At 43.2% G+C, this 17,564-nt stretch overlaps 1 protein-coding gene and 1 long non-coding RNA gene across 2 annotated transcripts; both read left to right on the top strand.

Annotated features, from left to right (window-relative positions):
- The first annotated feature begins 4,013 nt into the window (after positions 1–4,013).
- LOC111554063 lies at positions 4,014–6,296 on the top strand. Its single transcript, XR_002735139.1, has 3 exons — positions 4,014–4,078; positions 5,994–6,081; positions 6,187–6,296. It is a non-coding gene; the product is annotated as an uncharacterized LOC111554063 (long non-coding RNA).
- A 5,858-nt stretch (positions 6,297–12,154) lies between these two features.
- On the top strand, positions 12,155–17,256 carry LGALS14 (galectin 14). The gene is made up of 4 exons (XM_023229337.1): positions 12,155–12,370; positions 14,415–14,491; positions 14,995–15,205; positions 17,005–17,256. The coding sequence occupies exons 1-4, from the start codon at positions 12,356–12,358 to the stop codon at positions 17,119–17,121; spliced, it is 420 nt and encodes a 139-aa protein (XP_023085105.1). The 5' UTR covers positions 12,155–12,355; the 3' UTR covers positions 17,122–17,256.
- Positions 17,257–17,564: the final 308 nt, after the last annotated feature.

Raw genomic sequence — 17,564 nt, 5'->3', positions numbered from 1 at the left:
AAAGGTCGGGTTACCCACAAAGGGAAGCCCATCAGACTAACAGCAGATCTCTCGGCAGAAACTCTACAAGCCAGAAGAGAGTGGGGGCCAATATTCAACATTCTTAAAGAAAAGAATTTTAAACCCAGAATTTCATATCCAGCCAAACTAAGTTTCATAAGTGAAGGAGAAATAAAATCCTTTACAGATAAGCAAATGCTTAGAGATTTTGTCAACACCAGGCCTGCCTTACAAGAGACCCTGAAGGAAGCCCTAAACATGGAAAGGAACAACCGGTACCAGCCATTGCAAAAACATGCCAAAATGTAAAGACCATCGAGGCTAGGAAGAAACTGCATCAACTAACGAGCAAAATAACCAGTTAATATCATAATGGCAGGATCAAGTTCACACATAACAATATTAACCTTAAATGTAAATGGACTAAATGCTCCAATTAAAAGACACAGACTTTTGTCTGTGATACTTTGAGTATCAGACAAGCATTGTGGTGGGCCTCTTTCATCACAGCTACTCAGAGGGCCAAGGCGTGAGGACCCCTTCAGCACCGGAGTTCGAGGCTTCAGTGAGCTATGAGTGCACCCCTGCATGTCAGCCTGGGTGACAGAACGAGACCACGTTTCAAAAAGGAAGAAAAATTATCCACTTGTAGGTTCCCCTTAATTACTTCCCTGACTCACACTCTTCATTTGTCCAAGTGTTGGAGCTGTGCCCTCAAAAATTTTAACGATTTCTGGGAAGGACGTTCATTGCCCTTGATGATTGTGATGGTGTGCACCCCACACACAGGAGTTTTCTGTTCTTTTGCAATTTCCGTCTCTCATTCAACAAGTGTTGCTTCTTACTGGGGTGAATTTCTCTACTGCTACATTCTCAAGCCTAGTTTCCCAGTTTCAGATTTGAAATTGATCACAGGTCAGTGTTCCACAAGGACCCAATCCATTCTGTTAGGTTACCCCCAACAAGCCCTATATATGCCAGGGATTAGGCTAAAGGTTTTACACATATTAACTCCTCTATTAGTAAAATCACCCTAAAAAGTAAGAATTTCTAATAAAGACAAAAAAGTAAATAGTAAAGAAAGCAAAAAAAAAAAGTAAGAGTTTTAAATAATCCTCCTTGTACCTGGAAAACTAAGGTAGGCAGCGTTCAAGTAATAGATGACACTGCCAGTAAGAGGCAGAACCAGGACTGGAATCCAGGCAGCCTGGCTCCTGAATCCTTGTTCCTAACTATGGGACCCTCATGTCTTCAGGAACGTGGAGTTCTGACTGTGGTGGGATGAAAAAGGGAAGCCCTCATAGTTTACCTGTTGATCTCTAACCTTCTGCATCACAGGAATCTGTTACAAAAGGGGTGGCCACACCTGGCCCGGCCTCTCTCAGCCGCTCTCAGTCCCCTAGCAGGTGCCCCACACAATGCCTGTGTCCAAGTCTGTTGGTTCTTCCATGACAATCAGAGGGACACGGATCCTCCCTTTTATGTGAGTACTCCATGGTCCATGGCACAGGGGTGGAAAAGAGGGAAGAGTATTTACTCAGGAAGTGGCCTCATGTGAGTGATGTGGAAATGTCTAATTGACGTAATACAGGTGCCATGCAGGTACAGGTCCTGGAGACCCTCCAGCACCATGCACGAAACCTGCAGTGGCTGCACTGTGGGCCAGTCATGCGGCCTAGGGGAGGAGGACACTCAGGGGTTGGGGATGTGGCTCGTTATCAAGGGACATAGAATTTTCAAAGAGTAGACAAGTAATAGGCCCAGGTCATTGACTGTGGCTCAGTTTCCATCTTGTGATGAGGGACAGAGCATGCCCCCATCTGGGGGAATGAGGAGCTAAAACAGCCCCACAGAAACCAGGCCTGCAGTATCACCAGGGAGCCTGCTTTCTGCTTTGGGGAAAGGGGTGGAGGTATTTGTGTGTGTTGAGTGTGTGCCCCACGAGGGAGGGGCCTGCCCAACTCTCTATGTGCTTTGCCCCCAGAAATGACCCAGAGCTGCAGGTGGATTTCCACATTGAGACCAATGAGGACTCAGACATCGCCTTCCATTTTTGATTGCACTTTGGCCATTGTCTTGTCATTGACAGCCATGTGTATGGGGCCTGAAAGTGTGAGGGGAGATGCCACAATGTGTCCTTTGAGGACGGCAAACCATTTGATCTGAGCATCTTGGTACTGGACAATGAGTACCAGGCAAGTGCCTGAGGATCTCCAAGTACCCTGCCTTCCATGGGCTCCCAGAGCAGAAGGCAGCGCTCCCTGGCCTGGCCCCAGTAGTTCATCTGGACCCATCTCCAATAACTACTTTTGCCCCAGGCTTTTCATCACAGAGCACCCACTGCTTGCACTGCCATCCTCAGCTCTTTTCCCAAATCTAACCAGGGTTAATATCGGCTCACCTGGCATTTCCTCCAAGGTGGAGAATCTCCCCTGTCTTTTTCCATTGTGGTCATTTCTACTTATGCTGTTATTTTAATTTTCACTTACAATATTCATAAAAATAAAACTGTTTTAGCCAATCAAAAATTAAGTCTCTCTCACTCCTGGACCCAGTCTTACTCCTGAGAACATTACTAGTGCTCTGCTCTCCTTCCACAGGAAATCTTTGCTTATGGAAGCACATAGGTCTATTATTTCATTTGTTTTTAAGCAAATCCAGGTATATGTTGCTCTACACATTAACACTTTAGGAACTAAGTTAATTTGTTGTTAAAGAATGTATCTTGAAGACGTCGTCTATTAATGGTGCTGCCTCAGTTTTTAAAGATTGTATAATGTTGCATTAGAACAATCATTACCCAAAATTATTGACCTTGACTCTTTTGATGGGCATTGAGGTTATTTCCAATATTTTGCTCTCTCAAGTGGTGCTGTAATACGATTTCTAGTAAATTCTTTTGTCATTATCCACCTCCCTTACTTATATTGAAAGATAATCACAAAGAAACAGGTAATTGGTTCAAAAATGTGTGCGTTTTAAATTTAACAAATTGACACCTATAAGGTTACTTTATATCCTTAGTAATAAAGAATATGTCCAAATGTTCTGGCTCTTTCTAATGTGTAGGCCAAAAGATGCACATCATATTCAGATTCAAGTGAGGGATCTTTACTTATGCTTAGAAGCTGTTTAAAATGGTATCCTATGGTTTGCAACACTTGTCCAATTCCACCTCTCCAACAACACTTGAGTTTTATTCTTGGCCACCATCAGCCCAGATCTAGGCAACTCCAAAGAGAAACTGGGCTATCAGCAGTGAGTGGCGGTCAGAGTTCACAGAACTGAAGGATATGCATTCAATGAATGTGGTCTAGTGTTAACCCTGTGTGAACCACTGTACAAGATGCAGGGATTCAAGTTGATGAAACAGTCACTAGCCACGGGGATTTTCCAGGCAAGAGGGGAGGCTGAGCAAACACATACCATGTGACACAGAGCGGTAACGCCTTGCTGGAAGAATGAGAGAAAAAAAACTGGAAGTAAAGCAAGCAACTGTCTCAAATAGGCACAAAAGTTGATCTGCACACAGAATTGTGTGTTTTGGGTTCAGTTAAATAACTAGGAATTTTCTCATGGGATGTTGTAGGTACTAGGACAGAGGAGAGAGGAGGGTGAAAGCTTGTTTGGTGGCATACTGTCTTTATGATGCATTTTTCCTTTTGTAGGCAATAGTAAATAGCCAACACTGTTGCAGCTTTGTCCATGAATCCCACCATGTTCTGTGAAGATGGTGCAAGTGTGGAGAGATGTCTCCCTGGCCTCAATGTCTGTCTGCAATTGAAGGAGGTGGCCACACTCCACACTGTTGAAGAATCCCTCTTTCTATGTGACCATAGGATCTCCAGAGCCTACTAACAGCATGATCTCTCCTCCCTGCTTCTGCTACACTTGGTCATTAAAACATCACCAAACTACCCAGGATTTGTTTGATTCTTGCTTTAAGGGGGAAAGAGAAAGTGGTCATTCCCAAGAAGATCCAAGGAATTCTACGAGAGGCATCAAGAAATCAAAAAGGATAAACCTTCATGTGACTCGAGGAGTGACAAGGTCCCTGGAATGCCTAAGAAGACATTAGGTACAGCATCCTTCTATACCACGTTGTTGACATCAGAGACTCTGAAACAAAATCCTTACCCAATCTCAGATGACTCACTGCACTGAAATGTTAGGCAGCTGTTTACAGCCAGACAAGTGTACCTCAGGGAAGAAATTTTGTAACTCGAGGACAATGTGGTGGAATTTCCTAATTCCTTCCATTGTTCTCAGGATATTTATTGTGTATAAACATGGTGTTTTGCTCTGTAAAGACTGCCATGCAGGACCTTTAAAAAAAGACACATTTCCGACATGAAAATTTTAATCCAAGCAATAGTTAGAGAATCACAGGAGTCCAAAAATTTCTCGTGAAGTACCTCAAATGTTGATGTTTAAAAATAATTGTGAGATTTTTCTGATGTGTGTGGCAGAATCCTGAGATTTCTATTTGGAAACAAATGGTCATGGTTTAAGAGCAGAGAATATGTAGTTTATTGTTGGGATGGACACAATTCATACACATGGACACAGTGAGCAGACCTTGCTTTGCTGCTGTTTCACTAGGCATTGCAGCACAGCAAACATCCCAACACATGTTGGCTTAGAGCGATCATTTATTCTGATCTTGCTCAGTAAACTAGACTCATGTAGGCTGTAGATCATGTGGTGAGAGTAATGTTTTCTGAAGCATCTTTTAGGCTGGGATTCCAGAGGATGCTTCACTCTTGTCTGACCCAGCACTAGAGCTGGGTGAACACCTGATGGCTGGCTGGTTATTTTATTCCCTACTTCACCTCCCCATTCATGCCTTGAATTTTCTCAAATCATGAGAGTCTCATGGTTCTTAGACTTAATGAATGATGATTGGTTTCCACTAAAGAAAGCCTTCCAAAAGGCTCATGGAGAAGGTGCAAGGCATCATAGGACCTAGCTTTGAAATGCAGACAGTGTCAGTACTGTGACATTATATTGATCAAGGTGAGCTATACAGACAGCCCAAATCAAAGGGTGGGGATTCCATAAGCTGTGGTTATTTTGACCTGTTTTCATGAGGGAGCATTTTTGGCAACTATTTCCACTCATTCCTCAGTGGTTTAAATGTTTCCCACGTTCTAAAAACACTAATCCTGTAAGGAACCACTGAATGCAATAGAATTACAGAAACAGGCTCAGATTGAAGTTTAGCATCTTATCATCCAGTCAGGATCTGGTGTCCAGAGATGAGGTGACTACAAATTATCAGGTGCACTTTCTCTTAATGTATGCACTAAAGCAATACGTTATCTGCCCTATACAAATGAAACACACAAGACTGAAACAGATATAGGAAAATGCAGTGGACATACCTATTTTAGAAGGGCAAAAAATGATAAACAGCACCCTGAAAGCAAGAAGGGTCACCAATAGGTATACTGGAGCTATCCACGAAAATTCGGCCAGGGTTTTCACTCTTGTTACATCTGCTCAAACCAGCATGGCCTTATCTGAAAATATTGTATTGATATGTGCCACTTGTGTTTCCGTAAGTAGTAACAGGATATATTTTTCATTAAGTTGGACTAAGTGATCTTCCTTGAATTGATATGCAAGACTTATACCCAATGAAAGAAACTGTGCTAGCACATTAAACTTGAATAGAAATTAAAACAAATAAACAATTAAAAACAAACAAGAACAAAAAAGAAAATAGGCAGCAGTCACTGGTCCACATTATTGGACCCTATTTTCATCTTCTCTGAAAATGGTTCTCTGCAGCAATTGGCTCCACCATCTATTGTTTCTTGGAACTCCTACCAACATGGCACAATTACAACGCTTTTCTCAATTCAAGAGCTGGGTCATCTGGTTCATAGCAGAAAAAGAGAACCACTTAGGAGAAGATAAACAGCATATTACCTAAAAGCCTAACAATGCAGATTACAGAAGGTCTCATTAAATAGCCTCTTTATCTGCAGGGCCCATCTCAGGCGTCATTTTGATCCTCCTCATCCTGTCTTCCCATACTCATTGCCATAGCTCGTTCGACTCCAACCTTACTCACAGGTATGTCTCTCTCCTTGCCCTCCTTTAACCTAACATCCAGTTACCTTGAGGTGTCAATGCACAATAAATAACACACTCATGCCTCTCTTTTTTGTTTCTTTCCAGAATAAGCTGAAATTTTCTCTCCTCTCACTGGGAAGTCTCAGGTTCTTGTAAGGTACACTCGCCTCCTTATACTATCCCACTCACAATTTTGGTCACTTCTCTATTTTGATGATGGAGAAGAGGCCCCCTCATCAGCATGGAAGTCATTTTGGGGCACTAAGGCAATTCTTGCTCAGAGTGGATTAAGACTATCTTGGAACCCATAACCCATGACTTTTTTTTTTTTTTTTTTGGCCGGAGTTTCACTCTTGTTGCCCAGGCTGAGTGCAGTGGTGTGATCTCGGGTCACTGCAACCTCCGCCTTCTGGTTTCAAGTGATTCTCCTGCCTCAGCCTCGCAAGTAGCTAAGGTTACAGGCGCCTTCCACCATGCCTGGCCAGTTTTTGTATTTTTAGTAGAGAAGGGGTTTCACTGTGTTGGCCAGGTTGGTCTCAAACTCCTGACCTCAGGTGATCCACTCACCTCGGCCTCCCAAAGTGCTGGGATTACAGGCATGAGCCACTGCATCTGGCCAGAACCCATGACTTTCTGAGCAGAACATGAGTTTAATTTCATATCTATACGTCCCTAGATGATTCCAATTGTATTTGAATAACCTATAGGGTCCTACATGCTGTCCCTGCTAGACAAACACACAGTGACGGCCTTTTCTTAACTGATAGTCACCAGCTCAGTTCAGTTCACATAGGCCATTTGTTACGCTCATCTTTATACTACCTACTATCCTGTGCTTATGGTGGCCGGGAGTGACATCTCAGATAAAAAGAGAAGATATAGAGACCAGGAAGCAGTGTTCAACAAAAGAGTTTTAATTTGCCTCTGGGTACCTGCTCGACATCTTTTTCATGCTCCTCAACCTAAATTCACTAAATATAGCATCCCCACTAAATACAGTATTACTCAAAACATAGAAGGTTATTCTGGACTCTAAAGCCTTGCCTTCTGAATGGTCTGTGGGGCTTTTTCAGTTTTTGCCGAAAGTCCCCAAATAATAAATCTAGTCTTTGAAAATGTCCTTGATGCCAAAGTCCATCAAAACTGTTTCCTCTGTGGTGCTGTCCGTGGTGCTGAGCACTGGTGTTTCTAGGCCTGTGTTTGCAAGTGAGGGGCCAATAAAACAGAATTAGGAGATAATTTTTTGTTTTGTTTTGTATTTGACAAATTGCAACTCGAAATATGCATGATATATGGAGCAAGAATTGAATTTGGATTTTCAAACCACAATTTCTGCAATGCTATCACCACTTTTATTCAGCATAGTATTTGAAGTACCAGCCAGAGTGTTCAGCAAGAGAAAGCAACAAATGGCATCCAAATACAGAACGAAGTTAAACAATCCATGTTTAGAGACATGATTCTATATCTAGAAAACCTCACAGTTCCCACCCAAACTATCATTAAGCTGGTAAACAACTTTCACAAAGCTTCAGGATACAAAATCAATGCACAAAAGTCACTAGAAGTCCTATATGCCAATGACAGTGAACCATAGGGCCAAATCAGGAATGCAATTTCATTCACAGTTGCCATAAAAAGAATAGAATACCTAGGAATACAGTTAACCAGGAGGTGTAAGATGGTTACAATGAGCATTACAAAACACTGCTTTGGCCTGGCGCGGTGGCTCAAGCCTGTAATCCCAGCACTTTGGGAGGCCGAGACGGGCGGATCACGAGGTCAGGAGATCGAGACCATCCTGGCTAACCCGGTGAAACCCCGTCTCTACTAAAAACTACAAAAAATTAGCCGGGCGCAAGGCAGGCGCCTGTAGTCCCAGCTACTCCGGAGGCTGAGGCAGGAGAATGGCGTAAATCCGGGAGGCAGAGCTTGCAGCGAGCTGAGATCCAGCCACTGCACTCCAGCCCAGGCGACAGAGTGAGACTCCGTCTCAAAAAAAAACAAACAAACAAAAACAAACAAACAAAAACAAACAAACAACAACAACAAAAACAAAACAAAACAAAAAAAACACTGCTTCAAGAAGTAGAGATGACCCAAACAAATGGAAAAACATTCCATGCTCATGGATGGCAAGAATAATAATCATTAAAACAGCCACACTGCCCAAAGAAATGTACAGATTCAAAGGTATTCCTATTGAACTCTCAATAGCATTCTTCACAGAATTAGAAAAATCTATTTTAAAATGCATATGGAACCAAGAGTAAGCTGAATAACCCAGACAATGCAAAGTAAAAAGAACAAAGCTGGAAGCATCACATTACTGTACTACAGCTTGAAGTAACCTAACAGCATAGTACTTGCACAAAAACAGACACATAGACCAATGGAACAGAACGGAGAGACAAGAAGTAAGGTCCCACACCTACAGCCATCTGGTCTTCGACAATGTTGATCAAACAAGAAATGGAAAAAAGATTCCTATTCAGGAAATAATTTTCGGTTAATTAGCTAGTCATGTGCAGATGATCGAACCTGAACCATTTTCTTGATTATGTAGAAAAATTAACTCAAGATGAGTTAAAGACTTAAATGTAAAATCCAAAACTATAAAAATCCTGGAAGGCTACCTAAGGCAATACCATTCCGAATGTAGGAACAGGCAAAAGATTCATGACAAAGATGCCAAAGGCAATCACAAGAAAAGGAAAAATGGACAAATGGATCAATTTAAACTAAAAAGATTCTGCACAGCAACAGAACCTATCAACAGAGCCAACAGACAACCTATAGAAAAGGAGAAAATATTTGCAAATTATGTATCTGAAAATTGTCTAATATCTAACATTTATAAGGAACTTTAACAACTTTATAAGAAAAGAACAACAACCCCATAAAAAATGGGCGAAGGGCTGGGAGCAGTGGCTCATGCTTGTAATTCCAGCACTTTGGGAGGCTGAGGATTGCTTGAGTCCAGAAGTTCAAGACCAGCTTTGGCAACATGGCAAAACCCTATCTCTATGAAAAATAGAAAAATTAGCCAAGTCTTGTTTCGAGCACCTGTAATCTCAGCTACTTAGAAAGCTGGGCTGGAAGGATTGCCTGAGCCTAGGCAGAGGTTGCAATTAGCTGAGATTTCACCACTGCACTTCTGCCTGGGTGTCATAGTGAAATCCTGTCTCAAAAAAAGTAGACCAAGAACATTAATAGACAGTTTTCAAAAGAAGACATACAGGTGGCCAACAAGCAAATGAAAAGAAGCTCAACATCCCTAAACGTTAGAAAAATGCAAATCAAAACCACGAGATACCATCGCTCACCAGTCAGAATGGCTAGTATTCAAAAGTCAAAAAATAACAGAAACAGGCAAGCTTGTAAAGAAAAGGGAACACTTACACATTGTTGGTGGCAGTGTAAATTAGTTTACTATTGTGGAAAAAAAGTGATGATTCCTCAAACAGCTAAAACAGAACCACATTCAACCCAGCTATCCCATCACTGGGTATATACCCAGAAGAATAGAAATCATTCTACCACAAAAACATGTGCATGTGAATGTTTATTACAACACTATGCACAATAGCAAAAACATGGAGTCAACCTAAATGCCCACGAAGGACAGACTGGATAGAGAAAATGTGGTGCATATACACCATAGAATACTACGCAGCCTCAAAAAATAATGAGATTATGACTTTTGAAGGAACGTGGATAGAGTTGGAGGCCATTATCCTTAGTGAACCAATGTGGAAATGAAAAACAAAACTCTGTATGTTCTCACTTAGAAGTGTGAGCTAAGTGATGAGGCCCATGGATACCAAGAGGGAAACAACCCCACTGAGGCCTACTTGAGGATGGAAGGTAAAAGGTGAGACAGGAGCAGAAAAAATAACTATTGGGTACTAGGCTTAGTACCTGGATGATGAAATAATCTTTACCGCAAACCCCCATGACACGAGTTTCCCTGTGCTTGTACCCCTGAACCTAAAATAAATGTTTAAAAAACAAAGAAAAAACCAATCTCACTTTCTCCTGGAATCTACAGGAGAAACAGTGTCTCTGAAACTTTGATTCACATGGACATCAAGAGAAAGGAGAGAGTATTGCTAGAGTCCAGGAGTGGGACAGACAGATGAGAGCAGCCCTCGCCTGGTAGAGCCAAAGGGCTTAGCGTAGGGCAGGTTCATGTAAGGACTTTCTCTACCTCTCCCCCGGATCATCCTGAGGATCAAGGTCAGTGCTGTCCCAGAATATTTAAAGGCAAAAAGAACAATTTAAAGGCAGAATATATGATTCGTAGGTGTCTCTTTCCAATAAGTGTGGGGAAGAGGAATGCAGACTATGGGGGTGATGGTCCCTTTGGTGAGGTCTGCACAGCTGGTATGCAGTACCAGCTACTCAGGAGACTGAGCTGGGAGGATCACCTGAGCCCAGGAGCCAGAGGTTGCAGTGAGCCGCCACACCACTCCAGCCTGAGTGTCAGAGTGAGACCTGTCTTAAAACAACAACAAAAGGTGAGCAAAGACAGGAACAGATGCTTTTTATTTTTCTGTTTTTTTTTTTTTTAAGATGGAGTCTTGCTCTGTCCCCAGACTGGACTGCAGTGACACGATCTAGGCTCACTGCAAGCTCCGCCTCCTGGGTTCATGCCATTCTCCTGCCTCAGCCTCCCGAGTAGCTGGGACTACAAGCGCCCACCACCAGGCCCGGATAATGTTTTGTATTTTTAGTAGAGACGGGGGACACTTTTCAAAAGTAGACTTACAGGTGACCAACAAGTACATAATAAAAGCTCAGTATCACTGAACATTAGAGAAATGCAAATCAAAACCACAACGAGATACCATCTCACACCAGTCAGAATGGCTCTTCTTAAAAAGTCAAAAAAGGATGGATGCTGGCAAGGGTGTGGAGAAAAAGGAGCACTTACACATTATTGGTGGCAGTGTGAATTAGTTCACACATAGAGGAAAGCAGTGTGGTGATTCCTCAAAGAACTTATACAGACCTACCATTAAACCCAGCAATCCCATTACTGGGATAGGTGTATACACTATTGTATACACAGAAGAATATAACTGATTCTGCCTTAAAGACATATAAAGACACATGAATGTCCTTTTCAACACTATGCACGATAGCAAAGACACAGAATGAGCCCAAATGCCCATCAAGGACAGATTAGATACAGATAATGTGATACATGTACACAATGGAATACTATGAAGCCCTGAAAGAGAATGAGGTCATGTCTTTTGCAGGAACATAGATGGAACTGGAGGCCATGATTCTTAGCAAACTAATACAGGAACAGAAAATCAAATACTCCCTGTTCTCACTTATAATTGTGAACTAAATGATGAGACTCATGGACACCAATAGGGGAACAACACACACAGAAGCCTACTTTACGGTGGAGGGTGAAAGGTGGGATGGGAGCAGAAAAAACAACTATTGGGTACTATGCTTAGTACCCAGGTGAAGAAATCTTATGTACCACAAACCTCATGACACGACTTTATCTGCATATGTACCCCTGTAATAAAAGTAAAAAAAAAAAAAATTTAAAGAAAAAAAAACAATCTCACCTTTCTCCCAGAATCTGCAGGAGAAACAGTATCTCTGAAACTCTGTTTTACTTGGGCTCCAAGACAAAGCAGAGAATGTAGCTAGAGTCCAGGTATGTGACAGACAGATGAGAGTGACCCTCACATGGCAGAGCCAAGGGGCCTAGTGTGAGGCAGGTTCATGCAGTAACTTTCTCTACTTCTCTCCTGAGGATCAAGGTCAGGAGGATTAGACCTTCAAAGGCTCTCCCAGAACCTTTAAATGCAAAGAGAATTGCCTTCTAGGTCTAACGTCTTTTTCCAAAATTCCCAATTTACTTTTAGTCATTGTACAAATTGGGAGAATGTACACCTTCTGGCTAGATCCTGCATAGTGGAGAAAAGGCTTGAGAGGCACAAAGAGAAGCTTTACAATCACTACCCCTCACTCCATCATCCTATCCCTGGTAACCCAATCCACAGCCTGGTACCTCCCCTACTGTCATTTCTGCTGCCTTACAGCAAACAGCTATGGTTGTGACAGAGTTTCTTCCTGACCTCTGAGTGTTTCTCCTGCTGCACGGAAAGCTTGCTGGGAGGGGCTTGGAATCTGGCATGAAGCCAGAGGGCATCTCTGAGTTGCAGCATTTAAATGATCCCACTCAGAGATTCACACAGAAGACTGGACACAATTCTGAAGAGTTGCCCAGAAGGAGAGAACAATGTCATCACTACCTGTGAGTTGAAAAGGCACAGACTTTAATAATCTCAAGTCACAGAAACCAAGAAAGAAACAGGGGAGATTTTCTGAGATGAAAATATGAGCATTCCTACTGCGATTGCTTTACTGAGAGGTGTGGTTGTGTGGAAGAGAAACCCTGAGGCTGTGGTATCTGAGATGATTGTGGGGTGTGAGGTGTGGACCCTGGACCAGTGTAACCCTCTGTGACGGTGTGATGGTATCTGATGAGAGTGAACTCTGCTGAGATTAAGTGACTTTAGGCGGGAGGCGGATGCCCCACCGGGACGGGCGGGTGTGTGAGGGAGTGTAAGGGGTTGAGTGTGCTTTGTCTTCCTGTCTGTGATGTGAGTGTGTGTTTGGTCACAGCCAGACCAGTGCATGGTCATCTTTATGTGCACAGTGAGCAGGTGTGTGTGACTCAGTGAATGGTGTGGCTGTGTATGACTGTGGGTGTGTGTGCTCTTATGTGACAGAGTGTTGAACTGGGAACATGCATGTGGCCTTCTGTGCATGTGAAGGTTCCTCCCCACACAGCAGCATCTCTGATGAAGCAGCTGTGTGTCTTTTCATGTGTGGCAATGTGGATCCCAGATGGCTTAACTGGTGGGGATCTTGGGGATTGTGAGTTACCAAGGACTAGTTTCAGGTCACTTATGAGAGGAAAATGTAGCATCGGTAGATGTCTCTTCCCAGTAAGAGTGGGGAAGAGCAATGCAGACTCTGGGGGTGATGGTTCCTCAGGTGGGGACTGCACAGAGTGACCACTGGCTTTGGCTTCCCAAGCTCAGCTTCCCTGTCCCAGCTCAGCCTGTTCTTCCCATTGTGGAACAGGATAGTGTGCAGACACTGATTTGCCAGGGAAGAATATTAGAGGCTATGGTTTCAGTGACTGAACCACGCAAAATATTCACTGTAAACTCTGTCTGAAACTAAACTTGTTCCTCCACTCATGAAAGAACAAGCTCTGTCTGAATTCAGACAGAGCTTACCGTGAATGTTACTCAACAAAGCAGCTGGGTTCACTGGCTCACGGCTATAATCCCACCAATTTGGGAGGCAAAGATGGGAGGGTAACTTGAGGCCAGAAGTTTGACACCAGTCTGGGCATCATAGTGAGACCCTTTCTTTGAAAAACTTTAAATATCAGACTGGCAGAGTGGCAGGCACCTTTCGCCCCAGCTACACAAAAGGGGACAGATGTGTGAGGATCACTGCAGCCCAGGAGTTCGAGGTTTTAGTGAGCTGTGATTGCACCACTACATGTCAGCCTGGGCGACAAAGCAAGACCCTATCTCAAAAATATGGAAAAATCATCAACCACTTGTAGTAGTCGTAGAAATCAATCATTCCCTCTAGTCATGTCCCTGACCCACAGGCTTCATATGTGCGAGTACTGAGGCTGTGCTGTCGGCAATGTGTCCCCTTCTGGGAAGGACGTCCATTGCCCTTGATGATTGCGAAGCATGTGCCTCCCATACACAGGGGTTTCCTGTTCTTTCAACATTTGTCTCTCTTTCAACAAGTGTTGTTTCTCACCGGAGTGAATTTCTAAATTCTTTCACCCTCAAGTCTTGTTTTCATTTTCAGAGTTGAAAATAAGGCAGGTCAATGTTTCAGGAGGACTCCCCGGTTCTGTTAGGTCACCACTAACAGGCCCTACACATGCCAGGGATTAGAGTAGAAGTTTTACATATATTAACTCCTCTATTACTGAGAACACCCTACAAAGTAGGAATTCCTGACAATCCTCCTTGTTCTGGGGAAACTGGGGCAGAGAGCGGTTAAGTAATATATCTAAGATTGCACTGCTAGTAAAAGGCAGAATGAGGACTGAAATCCAGGATGCCTGGCTCTTGAACAATTGCTCCTACCTATAGGTCCACCATATCTTCAGGAATATGGAGCCCTGACTGTGGTAGGGTGAAAGGGGAGAGGCCTCAGAGTCTGCCCTGTGATCTCTAACCTCCTGCACCATGGGAATCTGTTACAATAGGGGAGGCTGACCCTTTACCTCTCACTCACTCTCAATACTCTGGCAGGTACCATACACACTGCCTGTTTCCTTGTCTGTTGGTTCCTGCGTGATAATCACAGGGACACCGATCCTCACTTTTGTGTGAGTACTCCATGGTCCAATGGAGGGGGTGGAGGAGAGAAGGGAGAATATTTGCTAAGGGTTTGACCTTATGTGTGAGTGATGTGGAAATGTCTAGTTGGCATAATGAAGGCCTCATGCAAGTGTATGCCCTGGAGACCCTCCAGCACCAGGCATGAGATCTGCAGCAACTGCATGTGGGTCAGCCATGGGGACTAGCGGAGGAGGACACTCAGTGGGTTGGGGCCGTGGCTCTTTATTAAAGGGATAGAATTTCCAGGAAATGAACAGATAATAGGCCCAGGTCCCTGACTGGTGCTCAGTTTTTTTCTGGGGATGAGGAGCACAGCATCTCCCTGCCTGGGAGCACGAGGAGCTGAAGCATCCCCACAGGGACCAGGACTGCAGTATCATCAGGGAGACTTCTTGCCCTGGGTAAAGAGGGGAAGGGATTTGTGTGTGTGTTGAGTGTATGTCTGCACAATGAAGGAACCTGCCCAACGTGCTGTGTGCTTTGACCTCAGCAAGGACCCACAGCTGGAAGTGAATTTCTACACTGGGACAGATGAGGACTCAGATATTGCTTTCCAATTCCGACTGCACTTTGGTCATCCTGCAATCATGAATAGTCGTGTGTTTGGCATATGGAGGTTCGAGGAGAAATGCTACTATTTACCCTTTGAAGATGGTAAACCATTTGAGCTGTGCATCTATGTGCGTCACAAAGAATACAAGGTGAGTACCTCAGGAGCTTCCAGGACTGGAGCTTTGTGGGCTCCTAAAGGAGGCAGTTTCATTGACCTGGTGCCACCAGTCCCTTGGGGCCCATCTTCCATAACTACTCCTGTTTCAGGTTTTCATCACAGAGCACCCTCTGCTTGCACTGCCATCCTCTGCTCTTTCCAAAATCTGACCAACATCAAGGTCGGCTCACCTGCCATTTCCCCCAAAGTGGAGAATCTCCTGTCTTTTCCCATAGTGCTCATTTCTACTTATGCAATTCTTTAAGTTTTCATTTAGCTGAATGTATACAATATACTTAAGGAAAAGGTGGTTTTAATCATTCAAAAATTGTGTCTTTGTCTAACTTTTGGGCCCCAATTCTACTCATAAGAACAGCATTACTAGAGTTCTGCTCTTCTTCAGAAAGAATCTTTTTATTTTTTTATTTTTTTGAGACAGAGTCTCACTTCGTCATCCAGGTTGGAGTGCAGTGGTGTGATCACAGCTCATTGCAAACTCCACCACCCAGATTCAAGCGATTCTCTTGCCTTAGCCTCCCAATAGCTGGAATTACAGGTGCATGCCATCACACCTGGCTAACTTTTGTATTTTTAGTAGAAGCGGAGTTTCACCATGTTGGCCAGGCTTGTCTTGAACTCCCGACCTTGCGTGATTTGCTCACCTTGGCCTCCCAAAATACTGGGATTACTGGCATAAGCCACTGTGCCCAGCCTTTCAGAGGAAACCTTTGCCTATGGACGGATATAGATATGTCTATGATTTCATTTGTTTTTAAGCAAATCCCAGTATAAGTTGCTCTACACATTACACTTCAGGAATTAAGTTGATTTGTTGACAAAGAATATATCTTGAAGGCACTACCAATCCATGGTGCCACTTCAGTTTTTAAAAATTGCATAATATTCCATTAAAAAGTTTATCCAAAATTATTGAACTTGACCCTTTTTTGGGCATTAAAGTTTTTTCCAGTATTTTGTTCTCACACATGATGCTGTATTTAGTTTTATAGTCAGTCCTCTTGTCATTACTAATTTCCCAATACTTATACTGGAAGGTAATTAGAAAAAAAATGAAAAAACTAACTCAAAAATGTGTAAATTTTAAATTTGAAAAATTTACATTAAGAAGGTGACTTTCTCTATAGCTTCAGTATAAGGAATATATTCATACTCTTTGGTTTTCTCTAATGAATAGGCCAAAAGATTTACATCTTATTCAGAGTCAAGTGAGGGATCTTTTCCTATGCTTAAAAGTTGTTGAAGATAATATCCTATGTTTTACAAGACCTGTCCTCCCTTAACTCTCTAAGAATCCTGGGTTTCATCCTTTGCCACTACCATCTCAGATGTAGGCTATCCAAAGAGGAACTGTGCCATCAGTAGTAAAAGGCAGTCACAGTTCATGAAACTGAAAAGTATGCACTCAATGAACATGGTCTAGCAGTAACCCTGTGGCAGGTCCTGTGTGAGATGCAGGGTCTCAAGTTCCTGAGACACAGTCCCTGGTGATGGGGATCTTCCAGGTTGGAAGGGAGGCTGAGTAAACAAGGACTGTGTGACATGCTGTATAACTTCACTAGGGGAATGAGAGAAAACATTAGAAATAAAATGAGCAACTGTCTCAAATAGGCATAAAACGTAGTCTGTAAACAGAAATGTGTCTACTAGGTTCACTTTTGTGTAACTAGGAGTTTTCATGGGGAAGGTTATTTGTACTAGGTCAGAGAGGACAAAGGGCTGAAAACCTGTTTGGTGGCATACTGTCTTTCTGATGCATTTTTCCTCTTGTAGGTAATGGTAAATGGCCAACGCATTTACAACTTTGCCCATCGATTCCCGCCAGCATCTGTGAAGATGCTGCAAGTGTTGAGAGATGTCTCCCTGACCAGAGTGCTTATCAGCGATTGAGGGAGATGATCAGACTCCTCATTGTTGAGGAATCCCTCTTTCTACCTGACCATGGGATTCCCAGCGCCTGCTAACAGAATAATCCCTACTCACCGTTTCCCCTACACTTGATCATTAAAACAGCACCAAACCCCACATGGTTGGTTCTTGCTTTAAGAGGGGAAAAGAGGAAATGGTCATCCCCAAGAGGGGCCAGGGCATTCTATGGGACGCATCAGGAAATCAAAGGGGATAAACCTTCCTGTGACAAAGGGAGTGAGTGACAAGGTCACTGGAATGTCTGAGAAGACATTAGAAACAACATTCTTCTATAGTATGTAGTTGACGTCAGACAGTCTGAACCAAAATCCTTACCCAATGTCAGATGACTCACTGCACTGAAATGTTAGGTAGTTGCTTACAGCCACATAGGTGTACTAGTGGCTTCGGGCAGAAGCTGTAAC

Source organism: Piliocolobus tephrosceles, chromosome 21, assembly GCF_002776525.5.
Source record: "Piliocolobus tephrosceles isolate RC106 chromosome 21, ASM277652v3, whole genome shotgun sequence".
Taxonomy (NCBI): domain Eukaryota; kingdom Metazoa; phylum Chordata; class Mammalia; order Primates; family Cercopithecidae; genus Piliocolobus; species Piliocolobus tephrosceles.
Note: the sequence above shows the minus strand (reverse complement) of the source record. Positions and strands in the feature narration are given on the sequence as shown.